The 22,567-nt window shown below is 41.5% G+C and overlaps 1 protein-coding gene across 1 annotated transcript in view; it reads left to right on the forward strand.

Annotated features, from left to right (window-relative positions):
* The window catches only part of PHEX (phosphate regulating endopeptidase X-linked), a 142,878-nt gene that overhangs the window by 69,064 nt on the left and 51,247 nt on the right, over window positions 1–22,567 (forward strand). Inside the window, exons 11-12 of the mRNA XM_084637535.1 lie at window positions 331–459; window positions 3,675–3,776. Coding sequence (XP_084493661.1) covers window positions 331–459; window positions 3,675–3,776 — 231 coding nt within the window. The remainder of the gene's footprint in view (window positions 1–330; window positions 460–3,674; window positions 3,777–22,567) is intronic.

Below are 22,567 nucleotides of genomic sequence, written 5' to 3' on the forward strand. Positions count from 1 at the left end.
CTACCCCAATCCTTTGCAATCCTACTGGCAGGTCTGGTTCAGAGGAATGGGATTGATCAAAGGAGTTGGATGATTTTGAAGTTGGTGCAGAATGCTGCATCCTGCTCATTAAATGGATAATTAGACATTAAGGAGGCAGATCCTCAGCTCGTGTAAATCCTTTTTGAAGACAACGAAAATGCAGACATAAATAGTAAAATGATTCTGCTGTTATATATGTTAGGTTATGTGTGCCTGTTACTTTTCAGAATTTACCATGAGGATACTGAGTTATTTCCATGGTTTTTCTCAAATGGCATGTTCTGATGGTTTATTGTGCAATGCCAACAGGTAATCCAGGGAACTACATCTTTACTGCCTCAGTGGGATAAATGTGTAAACTTTATAGAAGGAGCACTCCCTTATGTCCTTGGCAGGATGTTTGTGGATGTCCATTTTCAAGAAGACAAGAGAGAAATGGTAAGTCCTCCTCAGTCTCTATCTGAAAACTTTTAATTAGTTTCTTTCTCCCAGCAGAATAATTTTGAAGTTGAAATTAGCTTTAAAGAGAGACTTTCCACATGCAATGATTTTAAAAATTTCACTTATTCAGTGAAATGGATGGGAGGGAAAAAACAGAACAAAGAAAAGGAAATCCCTCCTTTCCCTCCAGCTAAATTCAGTTGGTGCATTCATTGCCAGTTCAGGCCTTTGAGACAAATATGTAGTTGGATTTAAAAATGTATCCAGATAATTTTTTTCACCATGAATAACACTTGTAGTTATGACTACTAAGATAAGGATAATTCTTGTAGTGCAGGATATAAGGTTCATCAGCAGGTGCCAACTGCCATCATCATTGGAACTGTAGAACACCTTGAGGATCTGATCCAAGACTTCTCAGCTGTGAGGGTCAAGAAGGATCTCCTCTCTGCAAGTGCAGCATTGCACAGTTGACTATATGCATTCTGAATATCCTACCCAGAAGTTTGAGCAAGCATAGGGAATCCATAACTGATCTCTGTCCCAAATTTTGGGGAAGCTCATATCTAAAGATCGAAACTCAGGATTTGTGATTTGTGAATCAGGCCCAGTCTCCTGATCTAAATTTATTGGCTTGAGTCGATCACAAGTTTCTTCAGCTTCATCTATAGGACCAGGTGTTGGCTGCTGTCAAAGGCAGTAGCCCAAATTGACCAATGGTTTGATTTGGTTTGGCAAAGTCTTTGTTCCTTATATTTTCAATAATGGTCTGATTCCCTTTGTCACTGTTGTAAGCCTTTGTCTTTGAACTAGAATTTCCACTCCAACATCCAACTTTTTCAGCTCCTTGATCGTTCACTGAATTCCTAAAGTGGTGTTTATATTACAGTTTGTTAGGGAAAAAAAACAAGGGGTTTCACAAACCTAGTGTAATGACCTCCAGAAAGGTTTATCTGAGGGCAGGGCTATACTACTGCTTAAGTTGATCTAACCTACGTTGCTCAGGGGTGTGAAAAAGGCACACCCCCTGCCCTCCGAGTGACACAAGTTACAGCGACCTAAGCACTGTCCACACTGGTGCTATGATGGTGGGAGACGCTTTCCCGCTGACATAGCTTCCACCTCTTCTGAAGGTGGCGTAATTATGTCGATGGGAGAGCACTCTCCAGCCGGCATACAGAGTTTTTAGCAGATGTACAGTGGTGCAGCTGCACTGATGTAGCGCTTCCAGAGTAGAGCTGCCCTGAGTGTGAGCACAGAAACAAAATTGGAGGTCATGTTGAATCTGGTTGAAACCTTGAAAACTGTGGCTCTTCAAGTCTATTCTTAATCATTTTTTCTCTTCCTCTTTTTCCATTCATTTCCCCTTTCTTAAACTAGGAAAGCCATTCTGATTTCGAGAACATTTTTTCCTTAGCTAAAGGAGAGTAGGTAGCTATCCATGATAAGAAAATCAGGAGTTATGGATCGTATGGTGTTTTCAGGTTTTAGTCACTGATGATGTCTCATGCCATGCATGCCTTCTCTCTCCTCCTTTTATGAAAAAAAATATTATCTGTGTCTAAATATAGTATTGTTTTTGACCTACAGTCTCTGCAGTGTTTCTTACAGCTATGCCTGAGCAATTTCAGTAATAACTCTGATAATATGAATAGGTTTCTTCTCCCACCCCCAACTGCTACAGCTGGTGCATAAAACCTAAATATACACCAGGGTCCAATTGCAGAGCTTGAGTTTGAACTTGCAACCTCCAAACACAAGGAGTTCACCTCATTAGTGCACTAAGTTAATTGAGTCAGTGCTCTGCCATCAATATTCTTTAAGTTACTTTAGTCCCTTGATGTCGTTTACTGAGATGATTTGGTCATATTTAATGTTTTGTTCTGGTTGTCCTATATTGTCTCTAAAGTAATGAGATATTAAAAAAAGAGGGGAGGAAACTGAATAAGAAAGAGGGCAAGTGCTTTCCTTTCATTTTAGAGAGACACACAACAAGCTCAAAATGAGAGTCTGATGCATTCATGGCTGTTCAGCTGAGAACAATGTTTTTCAGGGTCCCTCTACTCCCAAAAGGACATTTTAAAGATACCATCTCTACTGATTAACATGTTGCATGTCCATGTTAATTGACATTTCTGTTTATTTTTAAATTTAACACAGGTGATAAACTTTATATAGTGATATGGTTGAATCCTTAGATTAGTTTTAAATGTCTTTTGCTATTCCAACTTTTAGGCCTAATCCAGCTCCAATAACTTCAGCCCTTTTTTATTGCCATGGTTGTGTCTTTAGTAATTGCCTATGTCTTCAGCCTCACCTGTCAATGCAAGTAGAAGCAATTGACTACAAGCACCTCTGTTGTTCAACTCCCCCAGCCAAATACATAAGACGGATAACATTTCCACTCTTTAGACCAGCAGAATAATCTTTCACTCGGGATCAGATGCCATGGGGTTGCTTGAGGTGTATCATTTTAGGCTATTCTCTAATGTCTCTCCCCCTAGTATCTAAGTGTTGCTATTCCTGTTTTTGAAATTCCGTGACACCTTGTGTAGTCATTTTATACCTGTGCCAAGTGGATGAAACATGCTACCAGACCAGAATTGTGGTGCCAATATAAATTACTATCCAAGGTGCAAAACCAAGGAAAACTGGGCCCAGCTGGGTGTTCAAGCTGCTGCCACCAGCCATATAAACCGTACTTATTTAAATTACGGTAAAAGTCCACAAATGAAGCTAGTTGGATAAATAATAGAGCTCTGCTGTGTGTTTGGGTAAGGATGCAAACAGCCCAAATATGGTTCTTTTGGATGAATGTCAATCAGAAGGAATACTGGGCACTATACGCATGTGATTGGGAAACAAATGGCCAGGAATTTCACAAGACTTCTGCTGTTCTCTCAGCACGTCCATCATGAGCACAAGAAAGGCATTCTCATGATGACTGTTCATTATTGTGTTGTGGAGGGAACAGTAGTCAGAAACTTGTGTAGTGTAGCTGGTAGAGATGAAAATGAAGGCAAGCACTGTGTGACTAGAAAACCCAGGGTTGCGGGAGAGAGGGAGGAAGGTATGTGGGGAAGGAAGGAGACTTGGGTGTCATATAAACAGAGAGAGAGATGTAGTCTTATCCCACAAGTCATTCATATACCCAGTTAGTCTCACAGTCAGTTTCTCATGACTCTCTTTATTGGGGAGAATTTGTTTTGCAGATGGCGGAGTTGACTGAAGGGATTCGCTGGGCCTTTATCGACATTTTGGAAAAGGAAAATGACTGGATGGATGCAAGAACAAAAAGGAAAGCTAATGAAAAGGTAACTGTTGATGTGGGAAAATTAAAATGCTGGGTGAAATCCTGCTGTGTTGAAGTCAATGGAAGCTTTGCCATTAGTTTTAATGCTGTGTTTAAAGTTCCATTTAATTGTTTACTATTTTAGAAATGCACATTGGCAATCTGTTTGTCCAAACTTATAGGATACGGGGCTAGATGGACCTTTGGTCTGACCCAGTATGGCCGTTCTTATGTTCTAATGCTGAGAAACTTGAACTTATACTTTTCTACTGCACGGTTAATTTTGTTACCTCATTTCCTCCCATGTTCACCCTGTTTGTTTTGTCCACTTCTTACACCTGACTGACATGGAGATTGAGAGCTCTCTGGGGAAGGAGCTGTCTTCCTCATTATTTGTCAATACAGTGCCTGCCACAATGATCCTTGATCCTTGAATGGGCTTTCTAGGTTCTACCTTACTACAAATGAATAATACTACTATAAAATATTTTTAAGTTTAGATTGTTTAGGATGTCCAGTACCTGGAAGGAAGAGGCTCCAATTTAGCAATGTGAATATGAAGATGTTATGTCTGGCATCTTCTCTGATGTCACTGTTGGAAGTCTACCCCCTGAAAACAGTACTTCCAAGGGTGATGTCGAGCAATCAGTGAATCAGCAGTCCCCAAATGCAATGATATCACATCATTCTCAAGGCTGGCACTTCCCTTCATGATAACTTAAACATTATGTGACATTATAGTGCAGAGGGTAAATTGGATTTTAGAAGGTACCGAAAGCTTCCTGAACCAGGTCCCTCCATCTCTCACTTACACTATATGAGACATGGAAAGTGATCTCAGAAAACAGGGAGCAGCACACAGAGCAACAATCTGGATTTGTCTACATTGCAAAAAACGACCGCAAGTGTCAGAGCTTGGGTCAACTGACTTGGGCTCACACTCTGGGGCTAAAAATAGCATGTGGACGTTTAGGCTTGGGCTGAAGCTTGGGCTTTGAAATCCAGCAAGGGGGGCTCTCAGAGCCTGGGCTCCAGCCCGAGCCTGAACGTCTATAATGCTATTTTTAGACCTATAGCATGAGCCCACTGAGCCTAAGTCAATTGAACCAGACTCTGAGAATCACTGCCAAGGGGTCGGTATCTCTTTCTCTCTCTCTCTCTCTCTCTCTTTTTTTTTTTTACAGTGTTGACATACCCTAAAAATGCGTGAATTCACAGGAGGAGAGGATGGGCTCACCATTTTTTTCTCTTTTTACTTATAAAACAGAAAATTTGGTGGCTTTACCAGTATTTATTTACTGGTTTGTTACACAGAAAGTGCATCTGTCTAAATGTGTCCACAATCTGTCATTGCCTGTGTCCATAATGCTGCTGTTATCCTGTCAGAGCTCACAAGTTGAGAGGTTGTTTGGGTCAGTACTTGAGATGAGGAACAACTGCATAAAGTATATTGCTGTGGATACCTAGGTAGCCCTCTGACTTCCGGATCAGTACTGAGCCAAAGCCCAGCATTATAACAGAGAGTTCTGTGTTGCTGGAGACACCATGTTTCAGATGAAAGGCCAGAAGGAACAACTAGATCATCTAGTCTGACCTTCTGTATAGGGTGACTAGACAGCAAATGTGAAAAATCGGGACGGGGGTGGGGGGTAATAGGATCCTATATCAGAAAAAGACCCAAAAATCGGGACTGTCCCTATAAAATCGGGACATCTGGTCACCCTACTTCCGTATAACACAGCCCATAGAATGTCACCCAGTTATGCCTGCATTGTGCCAATGACATGTAAAATAACTGCTCTGGCTGCTTGTGGTAATTAAGTGTCTCATGACATTTTTATAAGAATAAGATTGTTAACTTGAGGACAAATCCAACTATGTGTGATTACAATCTGACCTTGGGAAACTCTCATGAGTTCAAATCCACTGTTCTATCCACTTGGCCGTATTATCTCCTGATGACGTATAGTGTAGAGTTGCTGTGTGTAGTTAAACAGCACCAGCATTTTACCCAGAAATGGCTGTATTTCATAAAGCCCATTTTGTCTAGACATAGTTTGTTTAGCTGGGGTTTTTTTGAGTCAGCAAACCACGTTGGAATGAAAGGAGTTAATGGTTGTTGTTTTCCTGTTTATCAGTTCTACTGCAGTAGGTCAGTTTCCCTGGTATTTAGTCCCTTTTTAGTCCATGGGCAGTTGAGTTTGTAGCAGGTTTATTACTTTATTGTGCAAGAGGTAAAAGACCTTTTGTTTGTATGTTTTGGTTTTGTGCATTGAAAATGTTCTTGAAAAAATTCTCTTCTTCTAACATGATCTTGATGGGCTCATATGTCTTTATATTTAGGTGACTCCACTGTATTGCAAATGGCTTGATACGCTTATTGATCACCTCAAAGAGGATACTGCAGATCCTGCTTGTGATAGGGATAGCCTCAATAGTAGCTTCCACATATTTATTGCTGATAGTGCCAGGGGTCAGCTGAACAACAACCTTCTATAAGCCTGAACCAAACCTCACTGAAGTCAATGGAAAGACTCCCATTGATTTAGGCAGGCTTTGGAGTGGATCCCTATGATAGAACCAGTGCCGTAGTTTGGCTTTGGGAGAGCAGCCAGCTCAGTCTAAGTTTTGAAAATTGGCCTTTTTAGCAAGTATTAGCTTATGTGGCCTTCTGAAAACTTCTTCAGCATCCTTGTGCTCTGTATCTCAAGGAATCTCACCTTTCCTCCTGGAATACTCTGGAGTTTTAAGTGTGTTTCTTTCTCTCTGGAATAAGACCACATAATCAAAATCATGTCTTCTAATCATTTTAAACCCCTATGCTGTAAGTGTGAATTGAAACCAGTTCTACTGAAAGCAGCCTACCTTTCCCTCCTCCCCACCTCCCCCCCCCAAAATAATAAACGAAATACCCAAAGAAATGGATCCTAACACGCTTGGGTGTTGTTTTTTTTAACATGCAATTCTCACTTAATTCTCTGGATGGAGCTCATGGTATTTCTAAAAACCATAGTTAAGTCAGAGTCTAGTATCTGGCACCATGCTTTCATATTCTGTTTCCTTTTTCTTCTGTTAGTCTTGTTTTATTGTACTCTATTTGGCTGTAATCAAGGATTTGTTTATACTGTTCCTGTCAATCCTCTGAGTCTTAGATGGAGGCCTCTGATTTTTCTCTTTTTAAAACCCATTTTACTTCCTGCTCTCACTTTTTAAACTCCCTATTTTTTGAGGGTCATTACATTTTCCCTTCATTTTTTAAGTATAGCTAAATTATTCAGAGGAGTGCAGCTCAATGGGTGTCTTTGGCATGTGCTGTATGCATTATGTTAGTCATGCGGAGAGATACCTCTTCAATAGCTCTTGTGCTGGGCCAGCTCTGAGTCACCTTGCAGCCTGTTGGGAAAGCTAACAAATGTGCAAAAAGGACCTTTTCTTTTTCTGACAATGAAAGTGTTGATAGCGGGCTACTATATCAGCCTAATGATACTGACAGCTGCATTTCCTAAGGATAGACCTGCAGAGAAAAAAGAGCATCCAAAATTGAAACTACATCAACATGACTTTTGTAATCGTGTTAATGATGAACCTAATTTTTAAAATCGTAATTTATTGCTGCTTCTTCAAAAATGATAATTCACTGGCAGATGATCATTGTGAGAAGTAAACTATAATAATGTTTCTTGGGCACTGGCAGGATTAATTAATTTTTTGCTCACTCCTTTGTTTTCCTCCCCTAAAATGCCCCTTGTACTTGAGTTTAATCTGGGGCTTGACAGTAAGATTCAAGACCTATATACACAAACATATTTTCTAAAAGTATGAAAATTAACTGCTTCTTATGAAGTTATTTTATTTGTCTAGATGAAGACTACTTTTTAAATTTTAAGTACAAATAACAAGCCCAAAAATCTTGTGCTTCTGTAATAAGACCTTTCTGTAACACAATTAACCTTTCTAGGTTACAGAGCACAAATCCCTAGGTCACTCTGAAGTCATGTTGTTGCCTACCGAATTTGACTGTTGGCTGGTTTTACTTTTCTCTAAGGAAATCCTATTTACAACATTTATTTCCAATCCTATCTCTCCCAGTCTGAAGACTGATAGGGCAGAGTCACAGAAAAACATACGCATAATTCTCTGCTATTTTTCTTAGTTTAGTCTCAGCTTATATTGCTTGATTCTGTTCCCAGTGAAGTCAATGGCAAAAGTCTGATTGACTTCACTGGGAACAGAATCAAGCAATATAAGCTGACGCAAAATTCCCATTGACCTCTGTGGTGCAGATCAGGTCAATGGCCTTTACAAACCAGTGCCTGGAGTAATTTAGGACAATCTATAATAGGAACAAAGGCCCCAGTTCAAAAATGTACTTAAGCATGTGCCTTAAGCACTTGTGTATTCTCATTGAAGTCAACCCCATTGAAGTCAGTTGGACTACTTTGGCACTTTACTGAATAAGAGTCATAACCATTTTAGCTGAACCAGTTTTAAATGCTTTAAATATGGTATTCCTGGTCACTGGACAGGAACCATAACTGTTCTAAACTATGTTTAAAGTAGAGCTGGTCACAAAGTTTTCACCAAAACCCTTTTGTCAAAAAATGTCCATTTGTCAAAACCAGAACTGTTTATGGGGAAAAGGGTGGCTTTGACAAATTTTTTAACTCAAATTTTTTTTGGAACCCTCTCCCGCCCCTGAAATTGTCAAAGCAAAATTTGTTTTGACATTTTCAAAATGAAAAGTTCCGGTTTTCTAATTCCAAAATGACTTTTCAGATAGAAATGTAAGCTAATTATATCTTTTAAAATTGTTAGAAAATGGTCAAAATTGAGATTAAATGCTTTGAAATGATCAGACAACATTTTGATTGATCTGAACCAAAACTTTTTTGGGGGAGTTTTCTGCTGCTGAATATTTTTGAGATTTTGACACTTTGTCCTTATTCAGGATGGGAATAAATGTAAAAATCTTGAAAATTTTCACAAGACAGGCAAACCATTTCCTGCCTAGCACTAGTTTATAGCTTGTTTGCCTAATATGATTTAAATAATAATGCTTTCCATTTCTGTCTGTCTTTTAGAAATAAAAATGTCGATAAGCGCCAGCCAATTGTTTGTGTTTATCCCTTAGGTTATAAACCAAATAATGCAAAAGTACTTTGGCAGATTAACCAGTCCCAAGCCTCAGTGCACCCTTGAGAAAAGAGAAGGAAAAGATAGACATTTCAGGGTGTCTGAAAAGTTAACAAAACCAGGCTTTGACGGACCATATATAGGAGTGAGTCCCAAAACTAAAGACCCCACCCCTTCCTTTATGTTTATATAGCACCTTCAATCCAAAGATCTAAAAGCACTTCACAAACCTTAAATCTACTTTAGAAACATTAATGGACTCTGCCAGGTTACTCTTGTTCAGTGACACCTTACTTCAGAAAGACCTGGGAACTGAGGGGGAAATGCTCAAAGGTAGAGATGGAACTCACTAGGAGTTAGGTGCCTAACTCCTATTTGTGCCTTTAGAAACCTTTGAACCCAGTCTTTTCCCTTCCAGATTTGTGCTTTTAATCACAAAACCATCTATCCTGTCTTTAGTGCAAACTGAGCCTCAGTGATGATTTTGCTTCAGTGGAATACTTTAAAATTTCCGTAGTCTTGGGTTGTGGCAGTGCTCTGATGTAGACATTAAAGACTAAGATGCCAATCTATATTGTCCGTTGGGGGACCTGGCTGCAAAAGGTTAGTCTACTGATACAGTTAAAATATGATCTGGAATATGTAGTGGGGCTGAACCATGTTTTAACTGTGTTCCTGAACTGTCCTACCGCTTTAGAGGACAATAAACATACCGCCATTCAACTCAGACTTGTCTTTACAAAGTGGTTTATCCTTTTCCTACTATGCTCATGAATGTGTGCAGAGAAGAGCACTACATGATGGGTTAAAGGAGGGAAGTGAAGAGTACAGTATTCATTGGAAATGAGGAAGGGAATCTGGAAAGGTCACTTTAGTAACCCAGACTGGAATTCTGCCAGGACGCTGAAGTTAACACCCTTCTGTGTTCATCTGGAAAATGACAGTGTTAAGGATGACATTCGACTGGCAGATAAAACTAGTGGGAGAGACTTTCTTTTCAGTTTGAAAGTATTCTACACTTTTTTCCGGGACTAAAAAGAAATCTTCACTTGCGGTTGGATTGACAATACATAGTTACAAGTCCAACACTTCTTCCTCCAATAAACTTTTACTTTGGCCCCAGAGAATAATATCTTTCAGAACCCAAACTCAGTTAATCTCCTCAGGAAGACTGGGGTTTTCTGCTCAATAACCATATGAAATGTTCATCTTTGACCCGAGCTGAAGCTAATAGCCATGGCATGTTTGCTTATATCTTATCTGTGAGGCTAGATCTGCTGCTGTCAGCTTCTCCCTTGTTATCTGGCTGCTGCTACTGCTCAGTCAGTTGTACAGTGATGTCAGTTCCATTAATAACCTGAGCACCACGCAGACAGATAGTGGAAAATGGGTGAAGGGAAAGGAAATTGCATTTAACCCTGATCTCTCGCTGTCATTTTTCAGACCCTAGCACAACTCCATAAGGCCAGAGTGGGTGCATGATATTAAAACACTTGTGACAAATCTCAGGCTTGAAACAGAGGAAGGGAGACAGAGAAAAAGTTGGAGGGACACATACACAAGTAAAATTGGGCATGAATCTGGAGCTTTTGGAGTGGAAATGCTGTGTCAAAGCAGTGATATACACCAGCTTAACATGAATTCTTCTGAAGTGCAAGAAAGTTGCTCTCATTTTTACAAACTTGATGTTGTTTTAGCTTTAACTGTCATTGTTTTTGCTGTTTCTCCAGCAAAACCAAAACCCTTTTATAAAGGTACATTTTAAAAAGGATTATTGCCCCTTTGCTGAACAGTAATGGATTCTCATAGACTCATAGACTTTAAGGTGAGAAGGGACCATCATGATCATCTAGTCTGACCTCCTTCATATTGCTGGCCACAGAACCTCACCCACTCACTCCTGTAATAGACTGATAAACTCTGGCTGAGTTCCCGAAGTCCTCAAGTCATGATTTAAAGACTTCAAGTTACAGAGAACCCACCATTTACACTGGTTTAAACCTGCCAGTAACACGTGCCCCATGCTGCTGAGGAAGGCAAAACCCCCTCAGGGTCTCTGCCAATCTGGCCTTGGGGAAAATTCCTCGCTGACCCCAAATATGATGATTAATTAGACCTTGAGCATGTCAGTGATACCCATCAGCCAGACACCTGGGAGAAAATTCACTGGAGTAACTCAGAGCCCTCCCTCTGAGGCCTTGTAGGCCATTTTCCTGTTTGGAGCTGGAATCAGTGAAGCAGAAAAAAGTACATTCTTAGTGTAATTTGTGTATTTACAAAATGAACACATGTCCTGTTTCCTTGAGCAGAGGTTGTAACAGGCTGCATTCAGGCAGGAACCCCAAGTAAGGCCTCTGCCTTCCCAGCCCCAAGGAGCAGCTTCCTTGGGCCTGTGTCTTTCTCCAGGACTCTTCTCAAAGTCAGACAAATCCAATTGCTTAACAAGGCACTGTTTCTTTTCCTCCCTTAGCCCCTGAACCTTACCCTGGAAAACCCCTAATTCAAGTGTTGCCTCAGACTGCATGGTCTGGAAAAGGTGACCTGGCCATGGACCCTCCTGTTACTCAGCAGCTCTGAGAAAGGAGCTGAGAAAGGTCCCATGAGAAAGGAGAGTACTTTTACCCACATGATACCCAGGTCCCTTACTGACTCTGTGGGTGCAGTTATCACATGGCATCTTTAATTCTTTTATGGAGAGTTTAATCCGGGGTGCTTATGTCAACCACCCCTAATGTGCCAACCACTAGCACCTTCTACCGTAACAGGATAGATTCTTCAATATGGTTTCTGATTTGCCAGGCCAGTCACCCACAGCGGGGAGGTTCCTTTGGGCACTATCTTTGCTGCCCAAACAGCTGTGTTTTAAAAGCCAGGTTCCAAACCCAGTTGTAGTAAAACAAGTCTAGGACTTGGCTTGATCAGCTGGTGGAAGCTGATCACTCATGTTCCATTTATTTAAAAATACATGTTTCAGACAAATTTTTTCAAAGCCACTAATGGCAGACTTCCGGTGCAAGGCAGATGCCTAGCTACCGTTTGTCTTCAAAAATCTTCACCTACATTTGGTCAGCTGTTTTGATATTTGAGGATGTGCTTTGCTTAACTTGAGAGCAGATATAAAGGACAGTGTAGGGCCAGATTCTGTAATCTACATGTGCTTTTGACTGCACTTTGTGTACAGATGGTCCTGGCAGGCTAGCTGGCTTGTGTGGCCATAATCCTCTCCCTTACGCTGGTGAAACCAGGAGTAACTGCACTGGTGCATCTCTATTTGCTAATGCATATTTTTAATACCCTGAGTATTAGACAGCAGAAATGGTGATGTCGTTGGGGGAAACTTTGTAATAACGTCAGCAGAGATTAAATTGTTCAAGCATTTCATTAGCCAGTGATGTCTGAAACAAATAATGAAGAGAAATGTTAAATGTCCCATTGAAATGCTCCAGACTCTGGTGGTGGTAGAGTTTACAGAGGTATTTTTTTAACGGGGATCATCAGATGCAGGAGGAGGCTGCTCCCTTATTGGCTATTCACCAAGCAGCATGCAGTACTCAGCGGAAAAGATGCTTTGTCAGCTGCTCACATTTATTAGGCAAACACTAATGTGCCTACATTTTTTAAATAAGTGATGACTGTCTGCTTCTTCCTTGATAATTTTGAAAAGTAACTTTTTTAAAGTTTAGAAGTAATCTAAGCTCAAGAATGGGATTTTTCACAAGTAATATCTACTAGAAAGAGAGACCCTTTCCTAGGTAGAAAACAGGATGTCTCTTCTGTTTGTTTGTTCTGTGCCGTCTTGCCTGCTTTGCATGTCTGCGCATGTCTGTTTTCTTGTCTGCAATATAGGATAGAAGGGAGGGGTGGGAATGATGAAGGGAGTAATATTGGTGTGCTCATTGCAAGTCTGCACAGAAGGGGCTTGGCTCAAGTGGACAGCGTTCCTCTCCACAGAGTGAGACAACAACTGCAAAGCCCTGATTGTAAGAACTGTTTCAAGTGGGGAACAGACTGAGTATGTTGCATTGGTAGCATTCAATACGGTTGAATGTTCAGGCTGTAAGGCATTTTCTAGGTATTTTGGAGATACGGTTGCTCAGATCCAGAGTGAACAATTTACCACCATACAGATAAATCTATTCTTGGAGGTCAGAGAAAGGGAGGTGTAAATACAGTCTTCTTTGCTTGAATTTAAGTCCATGATGGCTACTAAGTTTCTGGGAAATGGTAAAGCCACACCCTGTCCACACACTTCCTGGCTGGATCTGGATTTTAGACCCTGCAAAGCATAGGGCCACGCAGACTGATGGGGTCACAGACTCCCACTCGTTTACAGGAAACTAGAAATATAAAGAAAATTCTTAGATTTTTTTAGTAAAAAATATCCCTTTCCCAGATGAAGGTAGCACTGGAAATTTTAAACAAATGTCAACCAATGCAAACAGAAGGCGTGGGTTGGAAGGCTGTCACTATCAACAGCGGGTTATTCACAATCCCTATCACAGCTACCAAGACAGACCCTTTGGGGACCACAGATCCCACAGTGCTGGGCCCTGCAGCAGGAGAGAGCCTCCTTGCCCTCTCTCCCTCCCTTTTGCTCCCTTTATATCTATGTGCAGATGATGCTATGTTATTCAGAACCTAAACTTTCCTTTAGCACGTTGACTTTCTTAAGCCCTTGGGGGTTTTTAACCACGTCAATCGATGCAGTGCTCTTTGTTAAATCTCCTGACATGCCAGAGCTTAAACAAAAAAACACCCAAAAAGGTTTTGCTCAGAGTTGTTCATGTTTCCAGCAATGGGTGGCATGGCAACCATTTGCAGTAGAGGTCAATTGCTCAGGATTTCTCCAGGTGGGGGTGAGGCACGGAGTAGCTTTCTAAGAAGAGTTTAATGGATAATTAGAGCAATGTGCTAACAGATGAAAGTGCAATTAATGTTTGTATGTATTTATTTTGTAAATAGCAACCCTCCTGGGTTCTGAAATGAAACACACCTGGGAAGAAAATCTAGCATGACTTCGAAGGGAGGGATAACAAGGTTGTTTGTTAAAATGAAACGTTAGGTTCTGGAGAAAGCATAACATCATCTGGAGTTCGAGAGACGGTATAATTTTCTCAAGTACCTAAGTGACTTAAGAGCCTAAGTCACTTAGGCACTTGAGAAAACTGTACCCAGAGTCCTAGATCATGTTGGACCACAGTGTGGGTTTGCAAGGGAGGGCCTAAGGAGCTTCTCCTCCCTTGAATTTCCAACATAGGGAGGGGCACCATGTCCTTGGGCTGGCCTGTTCTTGGGCCATTTCCATGCAAGGATTTCTCAGGCCTAGTGTTGCTACTGGAACTAATTACTCCATCTTCAGTGGGGGCAGAGAGGAGGAAGGGCCATGTCCCCATCTACCTCTCACTGGCCAGAAGCAGACATTGCACCCTTTCCAAGGGTAGCGTGGTATCTGTGCTCCATATGGGATTCCCTGAGTTCTTGCAGCATTTTGCCTGTGTCAGACACAATGTCTTCCAGAGTTTCCGCAGAGCACTACACCCTTCCCTATTGCCCCCAATGAGCAGTTGTTGCTACATGTTTCAATCCCACCTCAATCAATCATTTGATTTTATTTGTGGATTGGGGTGCCCTTACTTATGAACTGTAAAATGTGAAAAATAGCATGGTAATTTGCTCAGTGCTTAAATTTTATTTTAAGTTCATTAGGATGCCCCCCCCCCCAAAAGAAAAGAATTTATTTATGGAGGGTTTTTTTGCCTGGATTAAAGGGAACATCATTACTCATTCACTGGGACCTTAATGCATCCTTCTCTTAATTTATCTTGCAAAAGCCAAGGTGCTTGTGGATAAAATAGGGCTATCAGTCTGGCACTTTAAAAATATCAATACATTCACTAAAAAGAAACAGTAACAGCTGCAACTATAGGTTTAGTCCAATCACATTTATGTAGCTGGAAAATTGGAAAAATTATTGTAGCCCTGAGGTTAATAAGAACTATGTTATAAAACAAAGGATTTAGCATACAGGCATAGGGTAAGATTTTTCGAAGCATTGAGCATTATCAGTTTGCTCCCATCAAAGTAAATGGGAGTTTTACTGTTGGCATCAATGGGACTAGAAATAGGACAAAGTTGCTTAATATCCGATCCGTATGTTTTTATTGCTTTGTGCTTGGTATTGGGTTTTATACTGTTCAGCATTAACTGGGGATTGAAGAATCTTTTTAGACCTCTCCAATGAAAAGCTGAAACAACTATTGCCTTCCAATATAATACTTCAGATTGGTAAACTGTAGTCTGCCAGTGGATTTAGTCTGAATGGTTGCAGCTTTATTTCAGCAAGGAGACTCTCTTTCCGTGGACTTGGCTTTATTTAAATTCTCATCGAGTATGGCTTGTCTATTGCATTGGTTTCCAAAACAAACACTTGAGCTCCTTCCCATTCAGTATTTTAAATCTTTTTAATATGTCTGTCAGTTGGCATTTGGGCCAAGAATAAACTGATTTAAGGCTTGGATCATTTCATTGGCTTTATGACTAGTTTCACTGTGTTCTTTCTTAATACATTTATAGATAGCTTTGGACTGTTGGATTTGATTCACTCAGAGTTGATATGGAGCATGAAATACCGAAATGCAGTTGGTTCATTGGAATCAACATATTGCATTAGTTCAAAATTACAAGGGATATAGTAAGCATAGATCCAACCATATATATTGTGTGATCATAGATGAAGGGTTATCAGGAATATCTTCTGAGTGCCATGAATATTCACATTTGACAGTCCAGATCTGTGGTGAGGTATGTACACTGTGTAGTCTTGCAATCTGTCATCTCTCCCCCTACCCACAAGTCTGTACATAAAATAACTGAATCTCATGATGTAGCATCACAAGCAAAGGTAAAAATGGGAAATGGAGTTAGAGTAAAATACACAGGTGTATGTCTCTTCTGATATAACTGCAGTTTAGCTCAGTGGTGGGCAAGCTTTTTGGCCTGAGGGCCACATCTGGGTGGGGAAATTATATGCAGGGCCATGAATGTAGGGCTGGGGCAAGGGGTTGGGGTATGGGAGGGAGTGCAGGAAGGGGTGCGGTGCTCAGGAAGAGGCTCAGGGCAAGGGGTGCAAGAGGGGATGTGGGGTGTGGTGGGGGCTTGGGGCTGGGGTGCAGGAGAGGGTGCTCGGGATGTAGGAGGGGGTTCTCGGGGTGCAGGAGGGGTTCGGGGTGTGGGCTCTGGCCTGGCACCGCTTACCTCGAGCAGCTCCGGGGTAGCAGCGGTGCGCAGCAGGGCTAGGGCAGGCTCAGGGCAGGGGGTTGGGGGCTCAGGGCAGGGGGTCGAGGTGTGGGCTCCGGCCTGGCACCGCTTACCTCCAGCAACTCTGGGGTAGCAGTGGTGCGCAGCAGGGCTAAGGCAGGCTTCCTGCCTGCCCTGGCCCCTCGCTGCTTCTGGAAGTGACCAGCATGTCTGGCAGTGGCTCCTAGGAGTGGGGTGGGGCAGACGGCTCTGCTGTGTACTGCCCTTGCCTGCGGGTACCACCCCGAAGCTCCCATTGGCCGCGGTTCCCCGTTCTCGGGCAATGGGAGCTGAGGGGGCAGTGCCTGCTGGTGAGGGCAGCGCACAGAGCCCTCTGCCCCCTCCCCAGGAGCCGCAGGAATGTGGTGCCAGCCGCTTCTGGGAGCAGCGCAGGGCCAGGGCACGCAGGGAGCCTGCCTTAGCCCTGCTGTGCCACAGGGCTGGCAAGCCTGTGGGCTGGATTGAAAGCCCTGATGGGCCGGATTCAGCCCACAGGCCATAGTTTGCCCTCCCCTGGTTTAGCTGGTAGAAGAATGAGTTTAGAACAGGATTATCTCTGATAAGAACAAATATTAGCTGGTCTAGTAATTATACTGATACACTGAGCTAAGAAATTGGTTTGGCTTTTATGTTAATATGACTCATGCTGTTGTGTCCAATGCTTATGCTAAAATAATCTCCTCTAAGAATAAAAGGAATTTGTAGTGCTCAGTGGTCTTAAACTTAAAATCGTTTTCCCAATCAAGACAATGGTAAAACTCGCAATGTCTTTAATGGGATCAGTATTTTCCAGGCTAGTTCACCCAATAATGTCAAACCTTTAGTTACATGGGACTCCCAGATTATGGGGGACCCACTCCAGGAAGATACACAGTAGTGTTTGCTGGTTGTGCTTCAGTGCTGTGCAGTCAGAGCCGTCCCTTGGGTAGGGCAAATTGGGGCGACCACTCCGGGTCCCGGGCTTTGGGGGACCCTGAAGGCCGGTGCAATTGACCGGCATGGTTGATCCCGGAAGAGATGAATCTGTCACTTCCACCCTGGATCCCCGCACTTTAAAGGGTCCTACGGGCTGGTACAAATGGCTGACATGTTTGGTCCCGGAAGACACTAATCTGTCACTTCCTCCCCAGACCCTGCACTCCCCTAGGGATGGCCCTGTGTGCAGTGCTGCTGATTGAGAGTTATGTGATGGTGATAGCTTAAACTTCCTAAGAACTGGAATTTCTCTTCCTTAACTGCTGTTGTGGCTAGGACATATCCCAGGTTCCTCCTTCAGTTTAATTGCTCACAAACTCACATGATAGTTCTGGTGCAGTGCTGCCTGACATCTATAGAACTGAACATTCTATTCTATTCACGTTGTTGTTGTACTGGGCTCATCATCATAGTATTTGAACACTTTCCAGTAGTGCATGAAGCAACATGACTACACATCTGCCAAGTTTTATTTGCTTTCTCATCTTCTCCTCAGAGGGAGAAGCATGTGCAGTGTGGTATCTTTGTCTGTATTTTTTTTTTAATTTACCTGTTATGTGTTTATGTAAGAGAAGGCAAGGTCAAGGAAATGCACCTTGCACTTCGTGTGGACGGTGGTGAGGTTAGTGGTGGTCCATAGTTCTTGCGGGAGTTCATTCTACACTCTTGGATCATGCCCAGAGACAGTTCTGTCTCTAGCACAGATGAGCTTTGGTCTTATTGTTGATAGTTCCATTGTGCCAGAGGAGTAGCGTTGTTGATCATGGGCTTTGTCCTGGAGCTTTAGATGATCTTTTAGATATCCTGGACCCAGGTCATGAAGTGCTTTCACGATAAGGACTGAGACCTTGACCTTGATTCAAAATTCTATGGGAAACCAGTGTAGAGAGTGGATGACAGATTTGATATGTGCATAGTAGCCTGTGTTGATGAAGAGATGTGCTGGAGTTTCCTATGGCTTAGGAATCTGTAACCCAGCTGAGAGGTGATGCAACCTTGAATAACTGAGGTCAGGTCTCCTTCTGCCAGGAAAGAACAGAGGTTCCTAGCTAGGTGGAGATGATAGCAGCATCCTTGGGTAATGCTTTCTATGTGAAAGCTCAGCATCAGTGAGGAATCCAAGAGTACTCATAGACTACGGACTGAATTCACTAATTGTGGGTGTGTATTGCAACCAATGGAGACTGCACCATGGCTGCAGCATCACTTCTGTCTTGCTTGGGTTCGACTTCATCCAAGAGCTGAACCCATCCAAGCAGTAGGCCACCTTTGTAATAGCGATGTGATTGTTTATGGTGAAGGATAGGTAGAACTGTGTATCATCTGCATACTGCTGGAACTTAAGTTCATGTTGTTTGCCCAGTTCACCTAGTAGTTGCATGTAGATGTTGAAAAGCACTGAAGAGAGAACTGATTTTTGTGGAACTCCACAAGTGAGGGGTCTAGTGATGGAGGTGCCATTTCCCATCACGGCTCATTGGTGGTTGGCTAGGATGGAAGTGTCCAGGGTGGTTTTCTTTAGTGTTTGTTGGATTGCTGTGTGTAGGAAAGGAGAAAGTGAAGATTCCTTCTCTGAATGAAGTGTTGAGTGTTTCAGGTACCAGTTGTTCATGACTCTTTCACAAGCCAGGAAGGGCCTGGGTCTCCTCTCTCGCATGTCATAGGAGTTTGGAACAGAAGTGGGTGGGAGGTTAGGTTAATGTTACACACAAAAAGAGGGTGAAATTCTGGTTCTATGAAATCAATGTGAACTTTGTCTTTGACTTTAATGGGGTCAGCATTTTGCCCTGAATCTTGGGCCTTGCAGCCCCAGAGGTGAATCATGCACTTGAGGAATGGCCTAGTTTGCTTGAACCAGCTGTGAAGATTTTTGTCTTCAAAGCATACAAGACCAGAAAGCATTAGCAGGGATTTATGACAGAAAAAAGTGTCTCAGTCATGCAAACTGATGTGCTGACATCTCCATGCTGTGAGGTCCTACTGAAGTTTCAACTGATTGAAGTGGCAATATAATAAAGGTGAAATAATATTGTTAATATCACCCCTATTGTATTAGCACTTAGTGAATAATTGCCAACAAACAATTTATTTGGCAAATTCCCCTCCTGTCTTTTTTCCCCTGCTCCTGGAATGTCCATGAGCAGACTGGCATTTGCCAAATACACCAAATACAGAGTTTTCTCTACTCTCTGAGTTGATTGAAAACAGGTCGGTGTGACTATCATACACCAGATATTTTATATTTGTGCTGTGTTGCTGAGTTGTGATTAGTCACATGTCACCTGCTATTTTTATGTTGTTGAACTCAGGATGTAGCAAGAAGGAAGCATTAATAACCACATTAAGTTAGAACATATAAAACAACTACTGAAATAGGAAAATAATAGCTTAGCTTACTGTTGGCCAGTTGGATGTGGCGTGCAAATTAGTTATTAAACAACCCTCCAGTTCCCTGGAATCTTGATAAATTAAGTGTCATAGTTAAGTTAATTGTACTCATTTTTAATCATTACAAGTATAAAAAGACCAACAGTTAAAGCCAATGTTTAAAAACAGCCACATACACAGCAGTTTGATGACTTGCTGTGTTCTGTAGTATGCTCTGCACAGATCAAGCACTCTTGATAACTTCATTTAGCACTTTAGACCAAGCAATAAAAGGGTTTGGGTTAGAGTGTCCACTTCACTTTTGATTGCAAAGTTTACTATTCACAAATTGTTTCACATTGCACCAGTTGAGGAAATAAAATACATCACCGTGATGGGCCCAATCCAGCTTCCAGTGAAGTCAATAAGAGCCTTTCTACTGATGTCACTGGGAGTTGGTTCAAGCCCCATATTGTACCTCACTATGTTTTACAAATTTCCATCACCCTATTTTTTTTCCTCTTTTCTGTGTGTACAACTAAAATATCTGCCAGCGATATGCGTGCAGCAATTTTACCAGATGGCACTCGAATTATATATTTTCAATGAAAAATGAAAAGACCAGACATGTACATAAAGGCTGAATTAATCTTTGTAATTAAATGGAACATTACTTTGCCATGAACGATTCTAGCTTTCAAACTAGATTTCATGCTAATTTTTCAGTGAACTATAATTGTATTAATTTTTAATTTTTTCGACGTTCCAAAATAAAAATAATCTTCTTAAAGTCGGTACAAAAAAGCTTTTTCATACTCATGAATTTTAATTTTTGCAGGTATTTCAAAAATATTTTACAGTAGATACAGTGTTATTTCAATGTACAGGGGTAGGTTAGTGCTTAAAGCCAAGTACTTTTATATCATGATAAAAATAAGATATAATGTAACACATTGACAGTCATGATAGTTTTTCGTTGGAGTTTGTTTAAGCTATGAATATACTCTAGTAAAACTATACATTTAAGGTAACTGTAACTTACTTCCACTTTAACGACCCTTTACATTGCCAGGGTGGCTTAAAGGGGTCTTAGTGTAAATGAAAATCAGGCCCAGCAGTTAAAATGATCAGTGAGAGGGTCTCTGGTAATGCTCAGATACCAAGGCATGGTAGAAGAATCTGAATGATGTTCTGTAGCTCTGAAACACAAACATTTGACTTAGGCTGGCAAGCCATGGCAAGTTAATTTTTTTTAAATTTCATTTTGCATTTGCAGCCATCTGGTTTGCGATACACTTGTAATGAATAGAAATGGGGGGAAAAATTACGGGTGAAGTCAATAGCAAAACTTACACTGATATCAATGGGGCCAGGATTTTTTTTTTCTCTTTCCCTGTCCTTCTGTCTCTCTCCCTCCCACGTGCACGTACACAATACATATACTGCAATATGAAATGAATGGTAAATAACAGTTGGCTGTCAGTGATATTTAAATTAGTTGTTAAACTTGCTATTAGGAAGCAGATTGTCCAAAGCCTCATTCTGGATTGGCCATTTTGATAGTATCACAGACATGAACCAAATATCTATCAATGGTGCACAACTGACATCTCACCATTGAAACACATATAAAAAGAGGGAAGTATAAAGAGGTGATAATAAGGCGTCTTTGGGATGGAGTGGGTCAGGCTTAAAGGGAAAAAGTGATAACTCTAAACTGTCCTTTTTTCTCCCACAAAGTTCCAGGCTGCCATTCAGCACTAGTTGGTGTTTTTTCCAGCCACACTTGACCAGCATATAAATTAAGCTAGCAGCCTCAAATCCCAAATGGTCTGGCATGGAAGAGAATGAGTTGAAAGTGGCCATTGGGCCACAAGCTGCTTGTGGTTTCTTTGGGAAAGGACGTTGGAGCAAAGGACTCCGTAGCCAAGATAAAACAATGAGGAGTCCTTTTGTTAGTCTCTAAGGTGCCACAAGGACTCCTCATTGTTTTTGCTCATACAGACTAACATGGCTACTACTCTGAAACCCATAGTCAAGATGTATCATGAAGGGCATTTTGTTCAGCCTCAGCCATGGGGAGGTGGCATGGCTGAACTGGTTCTATCTACCCTTAAATGTAGGATGTTTCTCGCTCCAGAAATGGATGCGTTTGAGAGTCCACCTTGTGTGTGAGTAATGGCATAGGTTTAAAATGAGAATAACAGGGTTGTACAGGTTGTCATCCTGTACCTCAGCTTCCTTGGCTGAACGGACAGAGTTCTAGGTCAGAAAAGTTTTATGGTTCTGAAAGATTTTAATGTCTATGCAGATGGACTCTTCAAGGTGAAATCAAAATCTCTGAGTGGGACAGGGAGAAGAGCAGTATGCTCTCGTTCAGATCAGACCATTAACACCTCTGGTTTGAAGCCAGAGTCCACCTTTGCTCCTCTCAGCGTGACAGCTATGCTTGATTGACCTGCTCACTGAGATTGCTGGGCCTAAGATGGTGTCAGAATTCTGTGAGGTTTACAGCTGCTAAGGATCTGGAAGGCAGTCTGGAAAATGCCAGTGTTTTTAAGGGATAATATAATTCAAAGTGATTTTTGTTATTTGCCTAAATATATTTAACAGTGTTTTTGATCCACATTTTGTACTGATTGTAGCTCTCCATGTCAACGCAATATTGGTGCAGTTAATCCACACTGATTCTTTGAATTGTTTTAAAAAGGGCAATTGTGCATCAGCTATTATAAATGATTTTGTTTCTTTTGTTAGTTTAATCAAAAATGTTAAGGGCTCAATTATGCAGATGCAACACAAAGACTGCTTAATTAAGTGATTAAAATGATTACTTTGGAATACATGCAAGACATTTGAGACTAACCTAACTCATTTAAGCAGCCAACTTAGTGGAAATTAAAACTGATGAGTTTTCCTACTTGCTTCCTTGAGACTGATATAGTAATAAATAGCATTGAAAACCCTAAAGTAATGTACTGAAACCATCACAAAAGTTCAGTCAACTCGGCAAGAAAGCATAAGCAGGGCAAAAAATAGATG

The sequence above is a fragment of the Lepidochelys olivacea genome, assembly GCF_965140295.1.
Source record: "Lepidochelys olivacea isolate rLepOli2 genome assembly, chromosome: 1".
NCBI lineage: Eukaryota > Metazoa > Chordata > Testudines > Cheloniidae > Lepidochelys > Lepidochelys olivacea.